This window comes from Notamacropus eugenii, chromosome 5 (genome assembly GCF_028372415.1).
Source record: "Notamacropus eugenii isolate mMacEug1 chromosome 5, mMacEug1.pri_v2, whole genome shotgun sequence".
Lineage (NCBI taxonomy): Eukaryota > Metazoa > Chordata > Mammalia > Diprotodontia > Macropodidae > Notamacropus > Notamacropus eugenii.
In genome coordinates, this window is record NC_092876.1 from 124,320,075 (window position 1) to 124,345,970 (window position 25,896).

General features: G+C 41.1%; 1 protein-coding gene across 6 annotated transcripts in view; it reads left to right on the plus strand.

The window, feature by feature from the left end:
* The window catches only part of TENM4 (teneurin transmembrane protein 4), a 1,206,236-nt gene that overhangs the window by 865,589 nt on the left and 314,751 nt on the right, over window positions 1-25,896 (plus strand). For all 6 annotated transcript variants that reach the window (XM_072610720.1, XM_072610721.1, XM_072610718.1 and 3 more), the window contains 2 exons: window positions 3,663-3,915; window positions 24,987-25,085. In XM_072610720.1, the coding sequence (XP_072466821.1) occupies window positions 3,663-3,915; window positions 24,987-25,085 (352 nt within the window). The remainder of the gene's footprint in view (window positions 1-3,662; window positions 3,916-24,986; window positions 25,086-25,896) is intronic.

Consider the following 25,896-nt stretch of genomic DNA (forward strand, 5'->3'; position numbering starts at 1 on the left):
TCACTCAAAACAAAGTCAAGTGCAAGTCATGTCATTATTTCTGATGCTATGGTCTTCTTTGGCAATGAAGGATGAACACACATACAATTTTTAGGAAGGTTTTTTTTCCTTTTCTACAACCTACTTTTTTCCCTCTGTGCCTTCTCCTCTTTAGTCTTAGTTCTCCCCTCTAGGACCAAAGAGAACAAATCTAATCCTTCTTCCTTCTGTTGTGGAGTCATTTTTTCAGTTGTGTCTGACTCTCTTTGATGGCATTTTGGGGTTTTCTTGGCAGAGATACTGGAGTGGTTTGCCATTTCCTTCTCCATCTCATTTTACCAGTAAGGAAACTAAGGCAGACAGGGTTAATGACTTGCTCAGGGTCACACAGCTAAGAAGTGTGAGCCTCAGCCAGATTTGAAATCATGAAAATAGGTCTTCATGACTCCTCATGACAGTCTTTCAAATAACTGAAAATGGCCATTATGTCTAACTCTAGTCCCCAAGCCCCAGACTTTCTTTTCTCCCATTTCCAGTATTTTGATTGGTCCTCATACAGCATGGACTTAAGGTCCTGCCTTACTAGCCTTATACTGTGTTGTTCAGTCCAGACTGAACTGGACTGTTCTGTTTCCTGAACACACCTTCACTTTCACACTTTTGACCTTCGCTCACTCCGTTCTCTATACCTGGAACATCTCAACTTTTTCTCTTCATGAGCTGAATTCTCACCTTTTCTTTAAATCTCAACTTAAAATGCTACCTCCTCCAGGAAGTCTACTGTGATCTCTCCTGTTGACAATGACTATTCTCCTTGGACTTCACATAGCACTTTGTTTAGACCTCATATTATAGTTATCTGTGTTTGTACCTTACTAATCTGTAAACTCCATGATGGCAGATACTGTATTTTGTCTTTGTATTTCTTCTAGCACACACACAGTGTGTGTCTACACATAGTAGGTGCTTAATCACTATTTGCTGCATGAATGAATGCATTCATGACTTGACTGAATCAGTGTTGAAGATGGTACCAAGTGCTGTGTAACACTTCCTGTTTCCTTGGTCTGGAGGTGACAGGTTCTGTGATCCATTATCACTCACCCAAGGCAACCTGATTCCCTGTTTGCTTATGTTTGAGGAACTGTCTGTCCCAATTAACAGCTCCTTGGAACTTGGACATACTCATTGACCCAGTATCGTCTAGTGTACTCCCAGATCTATGATTCCCCTATTTCCTTGTGCCCTCAGAGGCCAATTTTACCAGGTATGCCTCTCAGCCTGGTTTTGGGGGTGGGGAAGAGGAGGTCATTCTGTTTTGATAAATTTCTTGAACTTTTATAGTTCTGTCCAAATACAACACTGAAGCTTTAAAGCCCCAAAAGTCCCATAACCTCTGTTTGTGGGGCATCTGGTTTATTTAATGAAAGTCCTGCCCATGTTGGTCCTTGGCCAAGCTGGTAGTGTCAGTAGTCCCCAGGCATGGTGAGGGGTCTGTCAGTTTGGGGTAAATCACATGGCACCCATGGAATGGGGGCTTCCTTATAATCTGAAGTATCCGTCTCTCTGTCACTAACTCCTAACTATGCTTGCAGAATTCAAAAGAAAGTTTTGGGGAGAGCCTCCCCAGGGACAAGGCCCTGTGTCCATTTGCATCCCCCAAGCTAAAGGCATCTGTGTCTGCTCTTTGTAATAATATTAATAGGAATTAATTCCCTTTTCCTTAGGTCTTGATGATTGTAAGGTGCTTTCTTCACATGCCACTGTGAAGCAGGAAAACTCCCATCCTATAAATGAGGAGGCTAACTTGCCCAGGATGACATAGGAGATGAGTATATGACCCAGAATTTAAACCCAGGTCTCCAGAATCCATTCTTGCATGCAGTCTACAGTAGCACACTGAGCAGAAAGAGGTGGCTGGGGGATCAGCCCCAAGCTGTGACTTAGAGTCTGGAAGACTTGAATTCAAATTCAGCCTCAGACACTCACTAGTTATGTGACCCTGGGCAAGTCACTCAAACCTCACTAAGTCTTGGTTTTCTTATCTCTCAAAGGGGATTACTTGCCTCCCAGGGTTGTTGTGAGGATCAAATGAGATTATATGTGTAATAATATTGGAAACCTTAAAGTGCTATATGCCTGCCTGCTATTATTATAAGACACTTCCCTGTAATTATATTTCTGTTAATGTTTGGCCATAATTATATTCCTGTTAAGCTTTCAAAAAAGCATCTTTACTCTTTGACATGAAATTTCTGAGTTGTGTTGTAATCATTGCAATTCCTATCTGTATAGCATTGTAAAGTCTACAAAACCTTTTCCTCCAAATGTCCTGATTAATGGAAGTAGTGCTCTCCTTGCAATTAGGAGACAGATTTCAAAGACATTAAATAATTTTCCTAGAATGATTTAGATAATAAAGACCAGAGCCCAGGATTTGAACCCAGACCTTCCTACTCTAAGACCAGTTCCTGTATCGTTGTTACACTACCTTGCATCTAGGATGCCTGATGACTTAAACTTTTTCACGGTGTAGCTGTTTTCTCCAGGTTGAATAAATTGCCATATAGTATAGGGGGCAGTAGTGGATTTAGTACATTCGACATAGAGTTAGGCAGACCTGAGTTCCACCTTACTCATTCCACCATAAACATTTACTCTCTGTGTGATCCTGGGCAAATTACTGTCCCTCTTTCTGTTCCCAAGATAGTAATAATACCTACCTCCCAGGGATCAAATAAGATCATATCTGTAAAACACCTTGCAAACCTTAAAGCACTCTGTGAATGCTAGTTATTAGTAGTATGTTTACCTGTATGGGGCAGGCTGAACAGTGTTCCTTAAGGTTATTAGATGACGGAGCCTTGTACTTGACTTGTAGATTTTCTGGATATTCCTTTCTTGCAAATGACATCCCCTAGGTTTATAGAAACATGTTGTTTTTTTCAGTCATGTCTGACTCTTCCTGACCCCATTTGGGGTTTTCTTGGCAGAGATACTGGAGTGGTTTGCAATTTCCTTCTCCAGCTCTTTTTACAGATGAGAAAACTGAGGCAAACAAGATTAAGTGACTTGCTCAGGGTTGCACCGCTAGTAAGTGTCTGAGACTGGGTTTGAACTCAGGTCTTCCTGACTCCAGGTCATAGAACTTTTGAATTCTTTGGGGACCTTAAAGACCATTTAGCTCCATCTCCTGCTGTACTCATTTCCTCCCACATAATAAGAATCCCTTGCATTGGTATGGTCTGTTATAGTTTCCAAAGTGCTGTCATATATGGTATTTCACTTTTATTCTCAATATGCAAATATAAAAGTGTACACAGAATAAATACAAAGAAATATGGCAGGAAGAGGGCACTATTAGCTGGGGGAATCAGAGAGGACATCTGGTAGAAGTGGCATTTGGGCTTCATTTTGAAGGCCTCTAGAGATTCTAGCATTGTTGTGAAGATTCCATTTTGTAAACCATAGAGTGCTTTACAGAAATGCGTTTTCACTGTCATCCTCCTTCTCCTCATTGGGTAGATACAGTGCTTTACCAAATCCGGGAGTGCTCCATCTACCTGAGCTGTATCAATATATTATTACTTCTATGCCACATTGAACTAACTGTATATTTTCTTCCTGCTGAAAATGCCCAGGGTTTAGTCTTCCTTGACCTGACAGGCCTGTTTGTCTCCTAGATCACCCAGCAAGCCTTCAGAACCCGTCTAGGTTACGGACTCCACCTCCTCCACTGTCTCACGCCCACACCCCCAACCAGCATCACGCAGCCTCCATCAACTCCCTGAATCGAGGGAACTTTACTCCACGCAGCAACCCCAGTCCTGCACCAACAGACCACTCTCTTTCCGGAGAGCACCCCGTCGGTCCCCCAGAGTCTGCCCATGCGCAAGACAACTGGTTACTCAACAGTAACATCCCACTGGAAACCAGGTAGGTGTGGTATCTCACCCCTTGTACTGTCCTCAAATTCCTGGAGCCTGAGAGCTAGAGACAGAAGCTGGCCAGGTCATTTTTAGAGCAGTGGTGCCATTCTGATAATTTGGGGGAATGCGGACAAACTGAATGGAACCAGGTAAATGATGGGATGGCAGGAAAGGGAAAGGTCATGTATGGGTGACATTGGAAGCCTGGTGCATGAGACTGAGGCAAAAGCTGGATTCTTCTCACTGCCAGTCTCATTCACAGTATAACAGATTTTGAGCCGGAAGGGACCTTAGTGGTTATCAAGTCTAAACTCTCCTTTTCCCAGTAAGGAAACTGAGACTAGAAGGGCTTGAGTGCCATCTTGCCCAAGGGCCTACAACCAGTCAGTGTCTGAGGGCAGGCTTCAACCTACTATGTTTCTCATTCCAAGTGCACCTCTCTGTCCACTGGGCAACTCCGCCTCTCAGTTCATTTCTATTTGATTCAGCAAGCCTTTGTCTACCGCAATCCACAGATAAGTGTTGGTCCCTGCCTTCTTGGAGCTTTTGGGTTGGTGGGGGTTGAGACACAAATACAGATGTCTGTAAACCAGAGAAATATGTGGGAAGTATGTCATGGAAATACACTTTTTTGAGAAACTGATTTGGATTGGCCTAAAATATAGTAGGCACTGTTGGTAATATCCATCAGCAAGCTGAAACTCTGGGAGATTAAGTAATTTGCCCATCATCATGTAACCAGCCACCAATAAGTACCAGATTCAGACTCCAGTCTCCTGATTCCAAAGCAGATCACCTTTTCTATTACACAGTCATAGGTGGAGAACCTCAGGCTGTTTTTGTATACTCTACATATTCAAAGGATCAGAGGAAAGCCTCCACTGTATTGAGTGGATGGATACTCTGTAGGGGCTTCTGCAGAGAGATGGTGTAGAACCATGAAGGCTGGTTTCTCACACCTATGAGGTCCTAGGTCAGTTGACACTGAAGCATAAGAAATGTTTCCTTACATTTGCCAGAGTGTGAGATTATTTTAGACCCCATCTATCCTAACCTTTTCATTTTACAGATGAGGCAGCTGAGGTCCAGGGATGTAAAAGGATGTGCCCACTTCCATATAGCAAATTAGTGGAAGGGTCCAAATTTGCATTCGCATCTCTTGACTCTGAGTTCACAGCTCTTTTCATTATAGCTTCCCTCTTGGGATGATAGATCTAAAATTGGAATGGACCTCAGAAGCCATTGGGTACAACCTTTTTATTTTACCAGTGAGGAAACTGAGGCCAAAAGAGGTTAAAATGACTCATCCAAGTTCATACTGGTAGCAATCATCAGAGATGGGTTTTAAGCTCTGGTCTTCTAACTATAAAGCCAGTATTCTTCCCACTTTCCTACCACTCTACTACTTACCCCTCTACAGCTAAGAGGAAATGTGAAGGAAAAGGAAGGAAGAAAAGGAGGAAGGAAGAAAAAGTAGCTTTATTAAGCACCCACTATCTGCAAGTCTCACCATACTAAGTACTTTATACATATTACCTCATGTGATCCTCACAGCCCTGGAAGGTCGGAGCTGTTATTGTCATTCTCATTTTGCAGATAAGGAAACTGAGGCACATACTGGTTAAGTGACTTGGGGAGGGTCATACTTGTGAGTGTCTGAGGCCATATTTGAACTCTTCCTGACTCCAGGCCCAGGGTTTTAGCTACTTTACTACCTAGCTGCCATGGAAAGAACTTTAAAAAAAAAACCCAAAAAACTTAAAACTGTAACCAGTTACATAGATTAAAAGTGTTTTTATTTCTTTTTCTTTGGAAGGAGAGGATCAATAACCTATTTAAGGAAGTGAAATAAATCAATACATTGAAAAGATTTACTCCTCTGGCGATGCCTGGTACATAATGATTGTACTTGTGCTAGCTAATGCAGAAAAAATGGCGCCTGTTAGACCTTAATGAGAGGATCAAGGATTGCTGTGTTTTTCTCTCTCAGAGTAGTTCTTCAGAAAAATGCAACCCAGAAAACCTGCACACCAGCCACTTAGTTAATATTGCTTCTGTTATCGTTGTATGCGGCTTCCCTGCATGCTTCCCCCTTTGCTGTGATCATTAACAGTATTGGATAATTGTATGTCATTCATGGCCTTACGTAGCCTAATCAAATCTCCATTATTGAAAATGTGTTCATTGAATTACTGCCCACGGCTCTAGCAAGTGATCAGGCGTTCGGAGTTCCATATTTGTCCAAGAGATCGTGAGAACTGTGCGGTTTGTTTGGTTATTAGCTTATGTCACTCAGAGGAGGGAAAACTCCTGGTGAGAACTCATCTCTGTAAACCCTTCCCTTAGTCCTTTATGGGGAAAAATAGCAGGCCCCATTTGTAGAATCAGGAGCTGAAAGGGACCTCAGACATATCAGGTAGTCCACCCTTTTTATTTACAGAGGAGCAAACTGAGACCCATCAAGGCTGTGACTTGTCCATTGTAGCATACGTAGGGGATAAAGGCAGAGATAAGCTTTAAGCTGGAGTCTTTGTTCTATATCCCTAATTGTACCATTCAATCATGCTGCCTCTTAAGACTAAAATTCTACCTCTGGAACTAACTACCCCGTGACCTTAGGCTACTCTCTTCACCCACCTGGACCTCAGTTTCCTTATCCATAAAATGAGACAGTTGGGCTGGATGGTGCTCCTTCCAGCTGTAGACATAAGGTCTGTGAAATGTAGCAGAAAGAACCTTAGCCCTGGAGTCAAGGAAACCTGGACTCCATGGCCAACACTGTCCTGGAAAAGTTTTATGAGTCACATCCTTCTGAGAATCAGTTTCCTTATTTGTAAAGTAAGGATAAATAAAAATAATAAAAGCAGACACGGCCTATCCCTCAGGAATGCTGTGAAAAGAGGCTTAGAAATTTCACTATGAATCATACTGCTACCACTCTGGGCCTTACTTTCCTCATCCTTTAAATGCGGAGAATCATCCTTGTTACTACATCACTTAAAAGGATATGAGGAGAAGAAAGTGCTTTATAAACTGTCAGTCACCATAGAAATGCAAGCTGCTGTCATCATTGTCTACTAGAGCATAGGAGAACCTTTCCAGGTGTTTAGTAGGCAGGGTTCTGCAAAAGGAAACAGGTTCCCAAATGGCTTAAGTGGAGTTGGATGTTTTTCTCTTTCCTGATTTCCAGAACTTGCGAAGTCAGATGGTAAGGGATGGAAATGCATTGTCTCTGTATTTAAGAGAGCATCCGACTAGCATCTGAAGCCCTACCCATCTCCATGACAACAAGGAAGTAAAACAACGCCATTACTACTGCATGGGGACCACAGTTCTAAATCTCTCAGCTGGATAAGTGGATGCTCTGCCTTTCAGAGAAGGGGGTGAGGCATGCATATGCAGATGATGTTCTCATTAGATTTTGCTGCTGTGTAAGCACACACAGTGAAGCTCTCTTCTAAACACAGCGTGGAGGAGGAAAGAGAATGTGCTTGTTGATTTTAGATGGCCAGGAAAATGTGGGGCCACCATGGAAGGTAGAAGACAGTTCTGCCTCCATAGCCTCCTCCTTGACAAAGTGTTGTAGACAAATTCCAGTTGAGTTTGGATAGAACAGTTGAGTCCCTCATTCATGAGACATACACACTTCGCCCCCCTCCATTACCCACCTCCAAGCCCAGCCCCATCCTCATCTTTCCTCTCTTCTCTCTTGATTTTGACAACATGTAACAGTAGAAATAGTATTATATTTGGTGTCAGAGGTTTGAATCTAGCCTCTGATCCATGGCTTTGGGCATATGAGCCTCAGTTGTTTCTACTATAAAAGGAGGGGAATTGGTCTTTTTGGGTGTTGAAGTCTCTTCTAGCCCTGTCATTCAGGTGAGTCCTCAGTTCCTTCCTGCTGGAGGAATGGATTCATACCGATGTCATTCCTCTCTCAGCATCAGGAAATTCTGGTTTGTTGGGGTCTCTGCAGTTGTAGTGATTTTATACTGGACTTTTTTTGGATCTTGTTCTGATCTAGTTCCTCTGGATCTTGTTCTCATTCTGATACTGACTCTTGGGTCTTTCTCAAAGTTCAGCACAGTTTCTTAACCATTGACCAGCAGAGACTATCAGAGGGATAGAATAAACAGAGTAAGAGATGGAAAATGCAACAGGCTGTGGGAAAAGCAAGATTATGTCTTTTGGTCTCCTTCTATTTGATGAGGCACAGTATGGTATCCTGGAAGGATCAATTGATTTAGAATCAGAGGGGCCTGTGATGGAGCCCTCTTGGCTCTCCTGTTCTCCTTCAATCCTCTCACTTGCTTCCCTCCTGTTTGTCTATGTTTGTCTTTTCCTCCCTCCCTTCCTTCTTCCCTCTCTTAATTCCCTCCCTTCCCTCTTTCCTTCCTCCCTTCATTCCCCTCTCCTTCCTTGCCTTATTCCTTTCTTTCTTTCTTTCTTTCTTTCTTTCTTTCTTTCTTTCTTTCTTTCTCTCTCTCTTTCTCTCTCTCTTTCTTTCTTTCTTTCTTCCTTTCTTTCTTTCTTTCTTCCTTTCTTTCCCTCTTCCCCTCTTTTCTCCTCTCATTCTTCTCTCCATTCCCTCCCTTCTTACTTCTTTCCCTTCTTTTCTCCTTCCTTCCCATCTTCTACTCATCCCCCCTTCCTCCTTCCTTTAGTCTTCTCTTTCTTTCTTTCTCTCATAAACACTTATTAAACACATGCTTTGTGCAAAGCTTTATGCCAGAGGAGATATAAAAAAAATAAACCTTAGTTGACACACAGCTTCTGTCCTAATGGAACTTACAATACCAGTTGTATAAGTTTGAATTGGAGCATCTCACATTCCTTCCCTGATCTACAGCTTCTCCATCCCCCTTGTATTATGCTCATTTGCACAATAGGTGGTCTTCTGTTTGTGGACAGGAGGTATATTATGTTTCATCTGTGAATCCCTAGCACATACAGGGTCCTTCCCATAACTGGTATTTGATCAGTTTTGGTTGCCTTGAACTGAATCTGTAAAATGGGGATAACTGGATTATAGTGAGGAAAGGTCTACATAACCCATCAAGTGCTTTATAAATTTGATCCTACCTTCCTAGGCATATTAAGAGAATATGCAGAATCAGCAATTCTTGATCTCCAGGAGTTAGAACAGGGCCATGGAATGAAAATGGTGTGGCTAATGCCAAATCACTTAACATCTCAGTTTCCCCATATAGAATAAAATGGGGATAATAATGCCTTTAATATTCACAGGATGATTGTGACAGTTAAGTGAGATAATGTATACAGACCACTTGGCAAATCTTAAAGCCTGTATATATGCATGTCAGTTTTGCTTAATCCTTTTTCTGTTGACCCCATTTGGGGTTTTCTTGGCAAAGATACTGGAGTGGTTTTCCATTTCCTTCTTCCGCTCATTTTGTAGATGAGGAAACTGAGGCAAAGAGAGTTAAGTGACTCGCCCAGAGTCACACAGCTAGTAATTGTCTGAGGCCAGATTTGAACTCAGGAAGAGGAGTCTTCTTGACTCCAGGCCCACCACTCTCTCCACTGCACCACCTAGCTTCCAGTGTTCGTTATGATTTACTAGATTTCTGTAGTACCTTATGATTTGCAGAGCCCTTGCAGGTCTCTCTTCTCATTTGAGCCTCTAAGCCAGCCTTGGGGTGAGCCAAGGAGAGGATGACCATTTTCATTTTACCCACATCCCCTTGAGACAACTGTCCATTGCACTGGGGTATACAGGCTCCTTCTTGTTCTCAAGCCAGCAGATTGAGAGATGACTTCCTCTTGGTTGAAGTTTGAATGAGCATGGCTTTTCATTGCTTTTTAAAGATCCTGGCTTGGTTTTCCTAAGAGCTAATGAAAGCTCTTTGGAGGCCAGTCCTTTTACAAGGGAAAATTACAAATTCCTTTTATTTGAGTGTAGGAATATAGGTTATGGAAATGAGAAAGATGGAGGATGCTGGTGGAGGAGTGAGTGTGGTCAAATGGGGCAGATGCATGAGGATGTAAACACGGCAGGTGGTATGTCAGCACTGGAAGGGGCTTCAGGGGCAAATGGAAAAATTAGGGCCCAGATGGAGGAAGTAACTTTCCAAAGATCACATGGCGAATTAGAACCTGAACCCAGTGGCTAATGGCTGGCATTTACCCAGTGCTCTAAGGTTTGCAAAGCAATATATATATATATTTCTTTCATTTGATTCTTACAATGACATGATGAGGTAGGTGCTATTATTATCATCCTGTTTTAAAAGTGAGAAAATAGAGAATCAGAGAAATGAAAATATCAAGCACTGTGCTATGTGCTGGGAATAAAAACAAGAAAAAGAGAGTCCTTGCCCTCCACGAGCTTCCAATCTAATTACAGTAGATAAAAGAAAGATATAAAGGGGTCCAAGAGTCACCAGGAGACACTACTTTGGAATACAGATATCAAAAAACCAAAACAATCCTGGCTCTCAGAAAGCTTGTATTCTTTCAGAGGAGGCAATCCACACATACTGTAAACACGTAGGGAATCAACCAAAGTTCGAGGAGGTGGAAGGCTTGCATTGGGAGGGGGGCAGTCGGGAAAGGTTTCCTATAGAAGGTAGTACTGGATCTGCATCTTGAAAGAAGAGGTGGACTGTTGGCGGTGGAGGTGAGGAAGGAGGGCATTCTAAGGATGGAGGAGAATGACTAGTTCAAAAACACAGAGATGAAGTATCAAATGGGAGGAACAGAGAAGGCCAGCTTGTCTGGATTGTGGAATGAAGTAAGGAGAACTACATATAATGAAGACAAAAAAAATATTGAGACCAAGTTATGAAGGAAGGGCTTTAAAAACTAGACCAAATAGTCTTTACTCAAATTCACACAATCTGTTAATATGTTGGAGCCAGAACTCAAAGTCATTTCCCCCAACTCCAGATTCTACACTCTCACTGCCAATTCCACCCCCCCCACCTTATTATGATTGTATCTTGTGGTGAGATATATAAAAATGTGAAATTTGTAATCATGAAGATCCCAGTTCAAATCCTACCTCAGACACTAGCTTGGTGACCCTAGACAAGTCAGTTCACCATCTCTCTGCCTCAACTTCTTTATCTGTTAAAATGAGGATAATAATAGCATCTAACTGTCAGAGTTGTTGTGAGGATCAAAGGACATCATAATTACAAAGCATTTTGCAAATCTTCATGTGCCATATAAATACTAGCTACTACTGTCATCATAATTACAGTTATATTTGAAACTTGATTATGAAGAGACCTGTCTAAATGAACCGCATGTAGCCAGGCTTTGCTCCTGGAGGGGAGATTGAATTGGAGATGCCTCCCTTGGCTTTTTGTACCAGAAAATCCGAAGGCAGTATCATCATCTCCCCTCCCTTGAGTGAGGCTGGAATGATTACCTTTGCCAGACCCCGCCTTGGTCTTTCTGGGGAGCACGCTGGGTACCACTGAAAGCAAAGAGACTGAAGCCATTGTGAGGGCCCGTTATGTGCCAACAGCTCTCTGCCTGCTGCCCTCCCTGCTGGAGGCTTCCCCGCTGTGGCCGTACCAAGAGTGAGCTCGGTGCCCTTGATGGTATTTGCATCTCCATCCTATAGTGGCACACAAAACAGGTAGGGCCTCTATAAATGCTTGTTTTGTTGAGCTGAATTTGTGTCAAGGAAATGGCAGTGTGCTTGCCAAAAAGTATTTCTCTGCCTGAATTACATACCAGTTCAGTGAACAGAGGCAATTATGCCTGAAGTCACTGCCCAAATGTTCCCTGTACTTCAGTGAGGCAAATTGTGCTTTTAAAAAATTCATGTGGCCCCCAAATCCCTTGTATTCTACAGAATTTGTGTTGGTTCTGTTTATTTCCCTACATGGTATGGTGGAATGGATAGAGCAGTGGACTTAGATTCAGGGAAATCTGGGTTCAAATCCTGTCTCGGACCCTTATTAGCCTTGGGATGCAGGCACATCATTTAACCTCTGTGTTCCTCAGTTTCTTTATCTGGAAAATGAGGGATTGGGTCTCCACAGTCACTAAGGCTTCTTCTAGGCCTGTGTCTATGATCTATGGTACTACTCCTTCCTGCACCTCAGCACATCACCAAGGTGAGATTAAAAAGAGATCCTGGGAGACCAAACAGCAGGAGATTTAGAAAGGAGTTTACATTGTAGAAGATTAGAACCCGGCACACAGAATGGGAGAAGAGAGCTTAGAGATTTGACAGATGAGGAAATGGACCCTTCCAGAGGCTTTCTGTCTTGGTTTTTTTCTGTGTCTCAAAACTAGCTACCTGAGATGAGAGACCCCGCTTCAAGGGTTCTCTGTCACTGTACTATGTCCAGTTCAGTACCACAGACAGTTATTAAATGCCTTCTGTGTGCAAGGTATTGTATTAGATGCTGGACATTACAAAGATCAAAATAAAACAAAAATAATCTTTGCCTTTTGGAAGCTTGCTTTCTACTCAGAGGCAATAACACATATTTTTAAAATAAATGTATGCAAATATAAATACAAAGTATATACAGATAGGAGGCATGTATCCTATTTGTGCACAGGTATCTAGCAAATATATACATATGTATCCATATTGTGTCTATATGTATATACATGCTATGTATCTGTGTATAGATGACATTTACTATGTATATGCATATATATACGCACACACACATATATGTGTATATATATATAGACAGATATTCACACACACACACACACTATGTATAAATGTATAATAAATGTAGGGTGGTATCCTAGCTTTTAGAGTCAGGATCTGAATTCAAGTCCTAGAACAAGTCACTAAACCTCCTTGTATAACAGTGTCTTCATCTTGAAAATGAGAAGGGTGGGGACAACTTGGTGGCCCAGTGGATAGAGCACTGGCCCTGCAGTGAGGAGGAACTGAATTTAAATCCAACCCCAGACATTTACTAACTTTGTGATCCTGGCAAGTCACTTAACCCTGTTTGCCTCAGTTTCCTCATCTATAAAAAATGATCTGGAGAAGGAAATGGCAAACCACTCCAGTATCTTTGCCAAGAAAACCCCGAATAGGATCATGAAATGACTGAACACAACATAGTGCTTTAAGGTTGGCAAGGCTTTATTTTACAGATATCCAACAGTTATCCTAACTGCAGCCCTGGGAGGTAGGAGTTATTATTATCCTATTTTTACAAATGAGGAAAGTATATGACTTGTTCAGGGTCAGACAGCTAGTCAGTGTCTGAATCCAGATTTGAACTTAGATTTTCCTGATGCCACTTATGCTTTCCACTGTGACACCTGGCTGCTGTTTCATCTGGTATATAGGATACACGAGGGAGGGGTAATATAGAATCAGTAGAAAAGCATAGGCAAAAACAGATTTTTCAGGTCCTTTTTTACTCAGAAAGCATTTATTAATCTGCTAGTATCACCATCTATTTTGCTAGGGGATGGGGTTATGGAGACCAAAATGAAATGGCCCTTACATTCAGGAAGTTTGCAAAAGAAATTGTATTTTATCTTAAGAACCATTGAAGCTTTTTTTCCAGGAGAATGACATGGTCAGGCCTCTGCTCAAGGAGCATTCTTTTGGCAGCTCTGTGGAAGATGGTTTGCACAAGAGAGAGTTTGGAAGCAGGGAGTTCATTTTGGAGGCTTTTATAAAGTTGAGAGGTTTTGAGGGCCTATCCGAGATGATGGCCATGTTGGTGAAAAGGGGACGGAATTGGAAGATGTAAAGGTCGGCTTAACAAGGCTGACAGCTAAATGCACTTTGGAGGAGGGAGGGTGCAAAGAGGGAGAGAAAAGAATCAAGAATTTCTCACAGGTTAGTGACTGTGGTGACTAGAGGATGGTAGGAAATACCCTTATCAGAAGCAGGGTAATTAGGAGGAAAGGTGGACTCAAGGGGAAAAGATGACTTCCATTTTGGACATTTGAGCTTGTTTTCATGTGAGACGTCCAGATGGAGCTGTCCATCAGACCATGGATGATGCAGTGCTGGAGCTCTGAAGAGAGCTGGAGAAAGAGGAGGACTGGATATGTAAATTTGGGCATCATCTTCATCTACATAGAGCTAGTATTTGAACCCATGGAATCTAATAAAATCACCAAAAGAAAGGGTACAGAGAAAGGAGAGAAAACAGCCCAGTATCAAGCCATGTCTCTAATAATCATTTTGGGATTCCTCCAACCCGGCTTATTATATAAAGTATTTATAAAATGTTTTGATCTCCCTTTGTTTGGGCTGTTATTTCTGGATGGTATGCCTTCCCTCCCCCTTCTTAGCTATCTTTTCATAGCCCAGCTGAGCTGTCACTGCCTCCATGAAACCTTCCCTGACCATCCTCCTTAGACCTTATTGTATCTTATGTTGCTTGATGCGTTTCTAATACACTCATATAATGCGTATTATAATCACCAGGGTTGGTCTCTCACTTTACTAAGGTGTACATTTCATGAGGACTACATCTTATCTAAACTTTTCACTTTCCCCACCTCCACACACAATGCTCTGTAGGTAGTACATGCATATTAAATGTTTTATTTGTTAAATGAATTATTATTGAATTGAAAATAGACCATATTTAGTGCACGAGTCACAAATCAAATGCTCTTAGAGATCTGGAAAAGACAATAATCATGCATTCGGTACTGAGAAGAATACAAAAAATGGGTGCTATAACCCTTTTCTGTTCAATGCCTCTAACAATGACTTGGACGAAGGCGTTGATGGCATGGTTATTAAATTTGCAGATGATGTGAATCTGGGAGGCAAAGTTAATAGCTTGGATTATAGAAGCCAAGATTTTAAAGGACTGTAACCAAGTGGAACAATTGACCAAATTAAGGCTGTGAAACTTGATGGAGACAAATGTGAAGACCTCTTCTTGAGTCCAGATATTGGGATGGGAAGGAAGTATGGGGTAAGAGAGGGGAAGGGTGGTGAATAGTGGATGTTGTATGACAACATGGATGACTTCTCTGACACAGAGGACCTCTTTTATGCTGATCCAAGTCAGGAAACCTTCGCAGGTGAAAGAAGAGGGGTGGTCTCAATTTTTACTTTCTTTTTTTCTGAAAAAATGACTTTTGGTAGTTGGAGACTTTCTGAGTTAGCACAGAATGTAAAGAGCCAGATTATTGCAAAGAAGTGGGGCAGAATTATAGACAGAATAGGATAGTAGAGTGACCCCACAGGTGAACCTGAGTCCTGATTCTCCCACTTACAACCTCTGTGACTTTGGACAAGTCAGTTAATTTCTCTTAGCCTTGGTTTTTACACATTTAAAAGGAGGACATAGAACTATGTGACTTCAGCCTAGTGGAAACCTGGAACTAGAAGATCTGGACTCCAAACCCCATTCAAACCTATGGGTTCATCTGTTTCTGCACCTCAGTCACATCACCTGCAAAATGGGGCTAATAAGTATCTCATGGTTGATGTGAGGCTCAAATGAGAGTTTGTATATAAAATGCTTTGCAAACTTGAACTTACCATGGAAAAGTCGGTTATTATTATTGATTTTTGTCATTGATCCCCGTTGTCTAGCCAGAGTGCCAGTCAAATGCTTTTTTGATTAATTGATTGACCTTTGCATAGGAATTAATTGCTTTAAAATTTGAGATAGTTAGATGACACAGTGAATAGTGTGGTAGGCTCAGTAATCAGGAAAGTCTAGGTTCATATTCTGTCTCAGACATTTAGTAGCTGTGTGTGTGATCCTGGCTGTGTCACCATTCATTGAATATATTTGCAGAAAGCATCTTTAATAAGCCTCAGTTTCCTCATCTGTAAAGTAGGGATAAAAATAGCACCTACCTCACAGAATTGCCATGAGAACCAAACGTAATAATATTTGTAAAGCTCTTGGCAAACCTTAAATCTCTATATAATTGCTAGCTATTATCATAATAACCTTTCTTGTGTACAGTTCGTACCAAAAAAAAAAAAGCACTGTCCTAATGTCCATTTGGATGATTAATTCATGGAAAAAGGCATATTAGATTATAGGAAGACCAAATTGGAGTGTTCCCCTTATGGGGTGGTGTCATATTCTTACTCCTAGGTTGGACTTTTTAGGAGGGCAGGCAAGGTTTTAATGACACGGAGCCCAGTGTATGTACAACTCATTCTTACTGGTCTGAGAATGGTGCAGTGGATAGAACACTGGATTTGAAATCAAGTTCACATCCAGCCTGAGACACTTATTAGCTGTGTGATTCTGAGCAAGTCATTTAACCTTGTTTGCCCCAGTTTCCTCATCTGTAAAATGAGCTGGAGAAGGAAATGGCAAATCACTCTAGTATCTTTGCCAAGAAAATCCCAAATACTCAAAAAAATAAAAAATATTTTACTGAGTTAGAAAAAATGATAACTCAGTTCATTTAGAAGAACACAACGGTCTGAAACATCAAAGAAACCAGGGAAAAAAGATATAAAGGAAGTCGATTCTGCAGTGTCAGACCTTAAGCTATATTATAAGGTGAGAGCATTGGAGAAGTGTCAAAAGAAGAATGTCAATTATTTTAAATTAAAATTTTCTTGTATAAATAAAACATAGTCAAGAATAGAAGGAATGTAGAAAATTTGGGGAAAAACTTTCATAGGCAATCTCTCAGATTGGGTTGGAATGTTGCTGCAGTACAGGAAATGATTAGCTGGTGGATCTGGAAAAAATCATGCAAAGACTTGGACTTATGAAGGAAGATGCTGTCCACTTGAGAAATAGCTGATAGGAGGAAATAAGCATATATGGTCATATAGATGTGTGTGTGTGTATGTTTATGGGTATCAATGTGTGTGTGTGTATATATATATATGTATGTGTGTATGTATGTATGTACACACACACATATATTTTATCCACACTTAATAGTAGCTTTCTTTGCTGGAGGAAGGAAAAAATAAAGCAACAAATGTATAGAACAAACAAACAAAAAAAAAGCCAAGAAGGAAGCAAAGGGAAGCTGGGAAGCTTTGAAAATTACATGTAGTATTTATTATATAGGTTTTCTTGAAATGGAAATTTATTGGTTTATATTAAATAATCTCTTGTGGTCTGCTGTGTACATGGCAATGTTTTTTTTTCTTTTCTCATTTTGTATTTAAGTTAAAAATTTAAAAATTTACCAAAAAAAACACAAACCTTAAAAAAGCATAGCATAGCCATAAAAGCCTTTTTTAAAATATGATTAAAATATATAAAAGATTAAAAAAGAAAACCCCAAATAGGGTTAGGAAAAGTCACATACAACTTTTCCTCCTTAAGGAGGAAAGAAAGAAAGTGAGGAAGGAAGGAAGGAAGGAAGGAAGGAAGGAAGGAAGGAAGGAAGGAAGGAAGGGAGGGAGGGAGGGAGGGAGGGAGGAAGGAAGGAAGGGAGGGAGGGAGGGAGGGAGGAAGGGAGGGAGGGAGGGAGGAAGCAGAAAGGAAGGAAGGAGGGAAGGAAGATAGGAAGGAAGGAGGGAGAGAAGGAGGAAGGCAAGGAGGAAACAAGTGTTAAGTGCCTCCTATGTTCCAGGCCCTGTGCTAAGAACTTTACAAAAATTATCTCATTTGAGCCTGGGAGGTAGTTGCCCCCTTTTTACAGCTGAAGAAACAGAGACAGGCAGATTAATAAGTGACTTGTCTAGGGTCACACAGCTAGTACGTATCTGAACTTAAATTCCACTCTTCTTGATTCCAAGTTCAATCACAGTTTCTGCTTTCCAGCTGCTAAGAAAAGAAAGGGAAGGTAAAAAGGCCTTTGGTTGGAGTGGAAGAGCATTCTCTGTAGCATGAAATCCTTCTCCGCCCCCTCCATCCCTCACTGACATTTCACGATGCCAGAGAGAACCCAGGAGGGAGGAGGGGAACCAGGGAGCCAGCTTGTGCTTTCCCTGAGAGAAGACTCTCAGGATAGTGTTTCAGCGATCTCAGGTGTGTCTGTGCCCAGTTTGGGCATGAGCTACATTTGTGGGATCCAGCAATGTCGATGCCAGGCAGGGGCCTCTCCTTTCACACTTTGCAGCATGTGCAACTTAATTGATTTCACTGGGACCATCTGATTAATAACCTGCCAGGAATGTTGTCTGATAAATTAGAAACAAAAAACCCCACCGTACTCAGGGGAGAAGTGCCCCCAATGTGTCAGCTCCAGAGTGCAGGTTAGCAGACCTGATTTGGGAATTTGAGAGACGGCTTTATGACCAGGTTTCCTCTGTGATGAGAGCTTGAATCGAGTGCCCCCAAACAACTGCCCATTCAGGTGATTGTTTCCTAGGCCTAGTCTTTCCCCAGGCCTCAGCTCTCAGACCACAGGCCTGCAAACACCAATGGTAGTTCACTTTCCTATAGCATTTGCCCTTAGACTAAGAGCTTTTCTCTTACCATAAACTTGTGAAGTAGGGAGTGCAAGTAGTGCTATCCCCCATATTCAAAGAAGAGGGAATTGAGGTTCACAGGATTCTCTATATCCGTCACAGAATTCTAGTTCCTCACAATAACTCCAGTTTCTATAGTGCTTTAAAGTTTCTCAGAAAAATCCCCAGAGGGAGGCAGTGCAGGGTGATTTTTTAAAATTTAATTTAATTTTTTTTTTTTTATTGTCTGTGTTTGACAAATGAGTTAGAGATATTAACTGACCAATCCAGGATCCTGTAGCTTCCAAATAACTGAGGCAAGAATTTAAACCTGAATCTTCTGACCCCAGGCCCAATATTCCAGTCTCCATATCGTTCTGCCTCTCAAGCAGGTAGCAGAGGGTCAAACCCATTTGTCCACATACAATCTTCCATGAAAGCATTTTACCTGCCTTTAATGTTCATCACTATCAGTTTTTGCCTTTTCCTTAACAGAATATCGTTGCATAAAATGCCTTTATTTCATTTGAAGTGTAGCATCATACAATTAGCTATGTTTTTGGAGCTATAATAAAATCAAGCAAAAAAGAGAATAATTTATTTCTTGGCAAAATTTAGAGAATGAATGCTAGCTTTAATTACTAGCTATTGCAAGCTATTCCTACTACTATTACAATTCCCTCAAGGGTTTGTTTGTGTGTCGGTGTCCTTACACATACATACATGTGCACACACAGATATATATATGTATATATACACATACATGATGTGTATATGTGTGTATATATATATCATGTGTGTAGATAGAGAGTCTTCTTTATGAATTTTTGGTGTTTATTGATTTAAAAAAAAATTAAGCCAATAAAGAGTGTAATTGTATTTGGTTTATACTGTACTTTTTCTATTAAGAACAGAAAACAAGACTATTGCCAGGAGGTACTTGTCTCATTGGAGAAACATAATCATATAGAAATACCAGAACTGATACCAAAAGAGCTTTGAATTTGAAGTCAGAGGATATGGGTTCAAACCCTGACCTTGATGCTCTTTGTTGCACATATAGACTCTTGGTCAAGTTGCTTCAGTTCTTTGAGCCTCTGTTTCTAGTTCTATAAAATGGGATAATACTTACATTACCAATCTTACAGTGCTGTGATGAGACCTGTGTTCTGTGATTACTGAAGTGATAGAGAACTGTGAACAAGTCATCTCTAAAATGCCTTCCATCTAAACTTCTCTGAATTTAGAAGAGTGGGGACTGAAAGCCAGGCCTTATGACTCTCAAATTCATTGCCTCTAGCCTGCCTCTTGAGGGTCTGTGTAGCACAGCACTGCTGGGGAGTAGAGTGCCAAGTGGAGAGCATCAGTAATGGAGAACGCAGCAGTCCTGGCATCGGCAAACCTAGATTTGAGTTTTGACTTTGCTTCTTACTACTTGCTGTTATCCCCATTTTATGGAGGAGTTTCCAAGAGGGAGTGACTTGTTTAAGGATATTCAACCAGAAAATGTTGGAGCCAAGACTCCAGCCTAAGTCTTCTCACTCAAAAGCCCAATACACATACTTTCTAGCATACCACCTGTCTTTCTGAATAGAATATTGAGGTGTTTCACTGATGGAAACATCTGGTCAACTTTTACAAGAATTAATTAGAGGATGGAGTAGAATGAAATAGAGTAGGAAAGAAAAATTCTTCCTTAGTTATAGAATCTGAGAATGTTGGGGCTAGAGATCATGTTGTCCAATCCTGTAATTTTATAGATGTGGAGATGGAGAGTCAGAGGGGATATGGCTTGCCTTAAGGGCACACAGCTAAAAATTGAGACCACAAAATTCATAATTAATGTAGTGCTTCTGATTTAAGAGATGAAACTTTCTAAATGATTAAATAACTTCAATTCATATAAAACTGAGTCTTTAGAATTTCAAAATATTTTAGTAAGACTTGTTTCAGTGACTTAAAGCATCCCTGATTCTGCGGGTGTCAGCCCTCCCAACAGGAAGGCAGATCCTTACATCCTATGCCTTTGTAGAAGCGTTCCATGCGTTGCCATGGCCAGGAAATTTGGCCTCTGGTGGACAGCCCTCAGCTAATGGGCCTCTCTGAACTTCGCCAGATGAGGCCTTGGACAGCAGATGCACAGTCTGTCACCTGGCCAGGGCTCAAAGCTTTTCTAGTTTCATGGGGCCTGCCTAAGCTTCTGTTCCCCTGGCAGGAGCTCAGCTTCCCCTCCATTCCATTATAAGACCTCAGAGTAGGACTTTTGTAGCACTAGGGGTGGGAAAGGGACAGTGAAACCCTTGTGAAACCCCAGCATTTTCAGCTGGTGTTCAATATCACAAGGGCCCCTGGAGTAAAGAGAGTAGCTATTTCAGAGCAGCACACGGCACGCGCTTCATTCAGTCTAGCTTAGATCCCCTTGGACACTCACATAATTCTGGAAATAGATCACCATACAACTACTTTGTTTTTGCATTGTTTTGCTTTGAGGTTGTCTCAGATGCCTGGTACTTTTGAGGAAGTCGTATCCTGATAGGATTTTTAAGGTCCAATTTAAAATCCCCAAGAGCCAGGTCCTGGACTGGTGACGCAGGCTAAGAGCCGAGATATTCTAAAGGGAGCTTGTCTGGCATCCGGACGGTGAGCACAGATCCCCCACGGAGGATATAGAAGTTTTTGCATGCTGTGGCAATGAAAACATTGATAAGCTCCCCTTTGTACAGTGCATCTCAGTTTGCAAAATGGTTTACTCCTAGGAGAGAGAGAGAGAGAGAGAGAGAGAGAGAGAGAGAGAGAGAGAGAGAGAGAGAGAGAGAGAGAGAGAGACAGAGAAAGCATGTGTGTATATGTGTGTGAGTGTTGGTATTACTATTATAATTTCAAGTATGGTGAAATGTGTCAGTATTTTTACTTCATAGTTCACATAGCAGTTCTTTGACCATGGTTCTAGGAGGTAGATAGTCAAGGATTATTATCCCCATTTTACAGATGAGGATACTGAGGCTAGAGCATTTTGCCTCAGGCTTGGCAAAACATTGAGCAGCAGAGATGGTACTTGAAAACTGGCCCTCTGATATCACATCCTGAACTTTGAAATACACTGTGCTGTCATGTGTCAGGAGGTCTCAGGAAGCACCTCTGTAACCAAAGGGACAATCAAGGGCCCTGCTCACTAGGAGCTTGCTATTTCAATAACCTTGATGATCTGCTCCTGAAATTCAGGGAATTACAGTCCAATCAAATTTACACTCATTTTTAAATCATGAGATTTATGAGTTTATCATATATTCTTCCACACCTTTTAAAAATTCGCTCACATCTTCAACCATGAAACAATGGAATATCTTGGAAGCTCCACAGGATTTGGGGTCAGAAGACCTGAGTTCAAATTCTTTTTCTATCACTTAATACATGTGTGATACTAGTCAAGTCCCTTAACCTCTCTCTGCCTCAGTTTTCTAATCTGTAAAATTGGAGTAATCATAGTACTTACCTTTCAAGGGTCTTATGAGGATCAAATGGAAGAACATTTATAAATATAAAGCATTTTGCAAACCTTCAAGCCTTAAATAAATGCTTATTATTATCACTGTCATCATTACTAGCACTTGACCTCCTAGTGTAGGTTTGCTGCATGCAAAGATAGATCACGTACAATCCTTGGGATGCCTTGGCTCAGTCTACATACTTGGCTTTCTTTGACTATTGAGTGATAAATTTGAATCACTCTCCTGATTTTGGGATAAAGTGGCAGCCCCAGACTCATAAAACCCTGTACGTTAAGGCTTCGTAATAAATCTTGGTTCAAGAAAGACTTAGAGTTGTGGAAAGGTCAATCCTAGAGGACAGTGTCATGGATTAACTGGATGACCTTGGGCAACACTCTTGATTTCTGTGAGCCCTAGATTCTTCATGGGTGGATGAGTTCTCAGGCTGTACTCATTATTCTGTAGTTTTGTGAAAGGCACGGGATGGTGTCCAAAGGTTCAGATTTCAGGCCAATAGGGCAAAAATGAACTTTTTGTTGGCTACCAGCTCAGCTTGTCCATTGACAGATGATAAGGTGTCATATGAAGATCAATGAGTTTAGACTCATAAGACCTGGATTCAACCACAGGAACTTGAGTCAAAGGCTGTCTCCTCCAACCTGGACCTGAACAGAACTACTCTCTACAGCATTTCCCCAAAATGGTCATTCTGGCCAGTGGTTGAAGACTCCAATATGGCAACAAGAGAGGAGAACAGGATTATTTCCTCCTTCAATCTGGACCCTATGACTTGTTTCTTAATATAGCCAGTGATTACATTCTTTTTTTGAGTTGCTATCCTGTAATTTGGATTCATATCATGCTCTCATAGTCTATTCCAAACAGTCCCAGCTGTTTACTAACTGGGTAACCTTGGGCAAATCAGCCCCCTTCTCTGGGCCTCTCAGTTTCATCATCTGTAAGAAAAAGGGATATTTAGACTAGATGTCCTTTAGTCTCTCACATTTCATGATTCCACAAGACAGACAAACCTTTCTCAAACCTGACTGTTTCACCATGCATGCTCAATAGTGTCATAAGATGTACTTTTAGAGATCTTCATTAAAAAAAATCCCCAAACCTGAGTTAACAAGTTGACTTCATCCTCAGAAATTTGGAGACACCTCCTGTTTGTAGGAATGTCACTTTCAGCTGATAACATATGCTAAACTCTCCAAGTTTGTGAAGGGAGAAAAGTGGGCTTAGCATTTTAGTTCTGCTGAACATGAGACAAATAGATGTCTCAGGCCTGACTTCAGACAATAAGGAAAGGCTGGAGATTTTACACAGTAGAGTTGGTTGTCTCATGTATTAATAAATCAACTAATCAGGAATTTTTGAGCATATATATGTATATATATATATATATATATCCATATATTTGGGATATCCACCCCAATATTCACATGGACTATCTGTGCCCAACCTGTGGTACAGCATTCCGAGCTCATATTGGTCTGATCAGCCACAGTTGGACGCATTGAAATTTCACTTTACAATGGTGATGTCATTTTGGTCCTCTGAGAATAAAGGACCACAACCACCAACCAGGGATACAAATGAAAATCAGTCTCATCTTCCAGGAGCTTATATCCTAATTGGAAAGAAGACATGTAAATACAGGATATCCCAGAAGTTTTAGTGTAGCAGAAACCACGCTAAGACTTCTGCAATATCCTGTATGTTGGTATACACAAGATACATACGTAGTACAGCTCAGAAGCTGCTCTGTATGTATATAAGTATACACACAGTATAGACAGAGTAACTGTAGAGGAGGAGTAAGCAAGAGGCAGACAGAGAGCCCTTAAAATACCTCATGGTATAGGAGCCCAATCCTGAAAGAAGTCAGGCATTTTAAGAATAATGTTATCTCCCGTGGCACAGTGGATAGCACATTGGGCTGGGAACCAGAAATGTTTATCTTCATGAGTTCAGATCTGTTTTCAGATATTTACTAGCTTTGTGACCCTGGGCAAGTTACTTAACCCTGATTGTCTCAGTTTCCTCAGCTGTAAAATGAGCTGGAGAAGGAAATGGCTAACCAAGATCTTAGCCAAGAAAACCTGAAATAGGGTCATGAAAAGTCAGACAAAACTGAAAAACAACTGAATGAGAACCTAGAAGTCCATAAGAAATTTTTAGAGATGATGATAATACAGATCCCATAATTGTGTCATTCTTTAAGGTTAAAGAGGCATTTTGGAGCAGAGGCAGGGGTTCTTTGTTCCTTGCCAAAGGATCTAGTTTTGAAACCCAGCTCTGCTGCTACCAGGTGACATTGGATAAGTCACTTTATTGCTTGGGACCTCAGTTTCCTCATTTACAAAATAAGATATGTTGTACTGGTTGACCTCTAAATCTATTACTCTGTGATCCTAATCCTGGCTCTGTTAATAGCTAATCGTGTGGTTCAGGCCAAGTCACTTTACTTTTCTAAACCTCCATTTGTCGGTCTATACAACAATAATAATTTGCATTGTAGCACTTGCTTCCCAGGGTTGTTGTGAAAAAATGACTTCCTAAACCTTAGGGCACTATAGAAATGTGATGTATGCTTCAGGTTTACAAAGACCTTTCCTAGTACCTAACCTGGAGGTCACTAATATAATTATTACTATGCTGGTGTTAGAGAATGAAGGAACTCAGGGCTAGTGAGGTCACGAGTTGGAGCCTTGTCATTAACTATTAAGAGTTAGAGTCAGCGTTAGAACCCAGGTCTCCTGACTCTGAATCCTAAGCTCCTTTCCCCATATTATGCCATTTCTCAGTGTATATAATCATTCCAAAGCTAGAAAGATTTCAAGCTTTGGACTGGACCAGCTTGGGACTATGAGTCTAAAGATTCCTATCTGAAGACCTGCCCAAATAACTTGGACAAGACCCATCCCCAAAAGGTTGGCCACCAGGAGATAAAATTTTTGGCACTACCATTTAATGAAACTTTCTAATAAGGTGTGGCGGAGCTGTGATCTGCACAATGGAGGGAGTACCTGCCCTGATGAAATCCTAGGTCATTGAAGTATTACAGTGTGTATGCATACATGCATATGTATTGCAGCAGCCTATACATATGAGCACTTGCATAAAGCCCTCATTCTAATTCCATGCCCAGCTGCTGCCACACTTTAGCCACTTGGTTTTTGTTTTGTTTTGTTTTCTGTTTGTTTGAAATCACACTTCATAGATGCATGACTCACTGGCTTCATTCATGTTTCCATATGTATGTAGAAACATAGCGAAGCAGACATTCCTAGAGACTTTGCAGGACAACCTCATTGAGATGGACATTCTCACCTCCTCCCGCCATGATGGTGCTTACAGTGATGGGTATGTGACACTCCTGCGCCCTTCCTCTTTGCTCTGCCCTTGCTTTCTGTCCCTGCATGAAAGCCTTCAATGGTCTCAGTGCATTCTTAAGGGTGATACCATTGGCCAAACCTCCCAGTTTTAGGAGATCAAGACTGTGTAAACCCTTTGGGGTAACTGTAATATAAACATAAAAGGTCCTGAATTAGGAGTTTGGGAAGTTTGCTCCTGGCCCCAGGTCTGCCCCTATCCAGCTTGAAGAATCTCTTATGTGTGTATTAATGCCTGCCTCATTAATATGCTAATTCATGACATCTCATTGGCTTTCATTGCCCTTTTGAAAACCATTTCATTAAGAGAAGGGTGAAGATGCTATAACCCACAAGCGGAGTCCCATGAAGATTTAGGCTCCTTGCCTCAGCAGAGGACTTGGGTCACTCCAGGCTTTGCTTTTTAACAAATGTTAAGTTTTAAGTTTCCATTTATTTTTTGGTCATCATATTTCACAGATCACAGAGAAATCCTCATGTGACCTTGGTCACACTGATAATTAAAGCTAGGCCTTTGCTTGATCTAATAACCCATTTGGATGATAACCATCATGTTTTGACATATTGACCACTTAACCTTTAAGTTAAAAAATTGTTTCTGAGATCAGGTTCTGTGCTAAACAACCACAAGGCTTGCTATACATGAGCTATCATATTAGTCTGAAGGTAAGCCTTGCTTTCTCCCCTATCTGGCTTATACCAAACCTGATTGCAGTCTACAATTGTGATTTTAATTTTATTCCTTCTTATCGTTGCTATTCCTTCCATCTTTGCCATGCGAT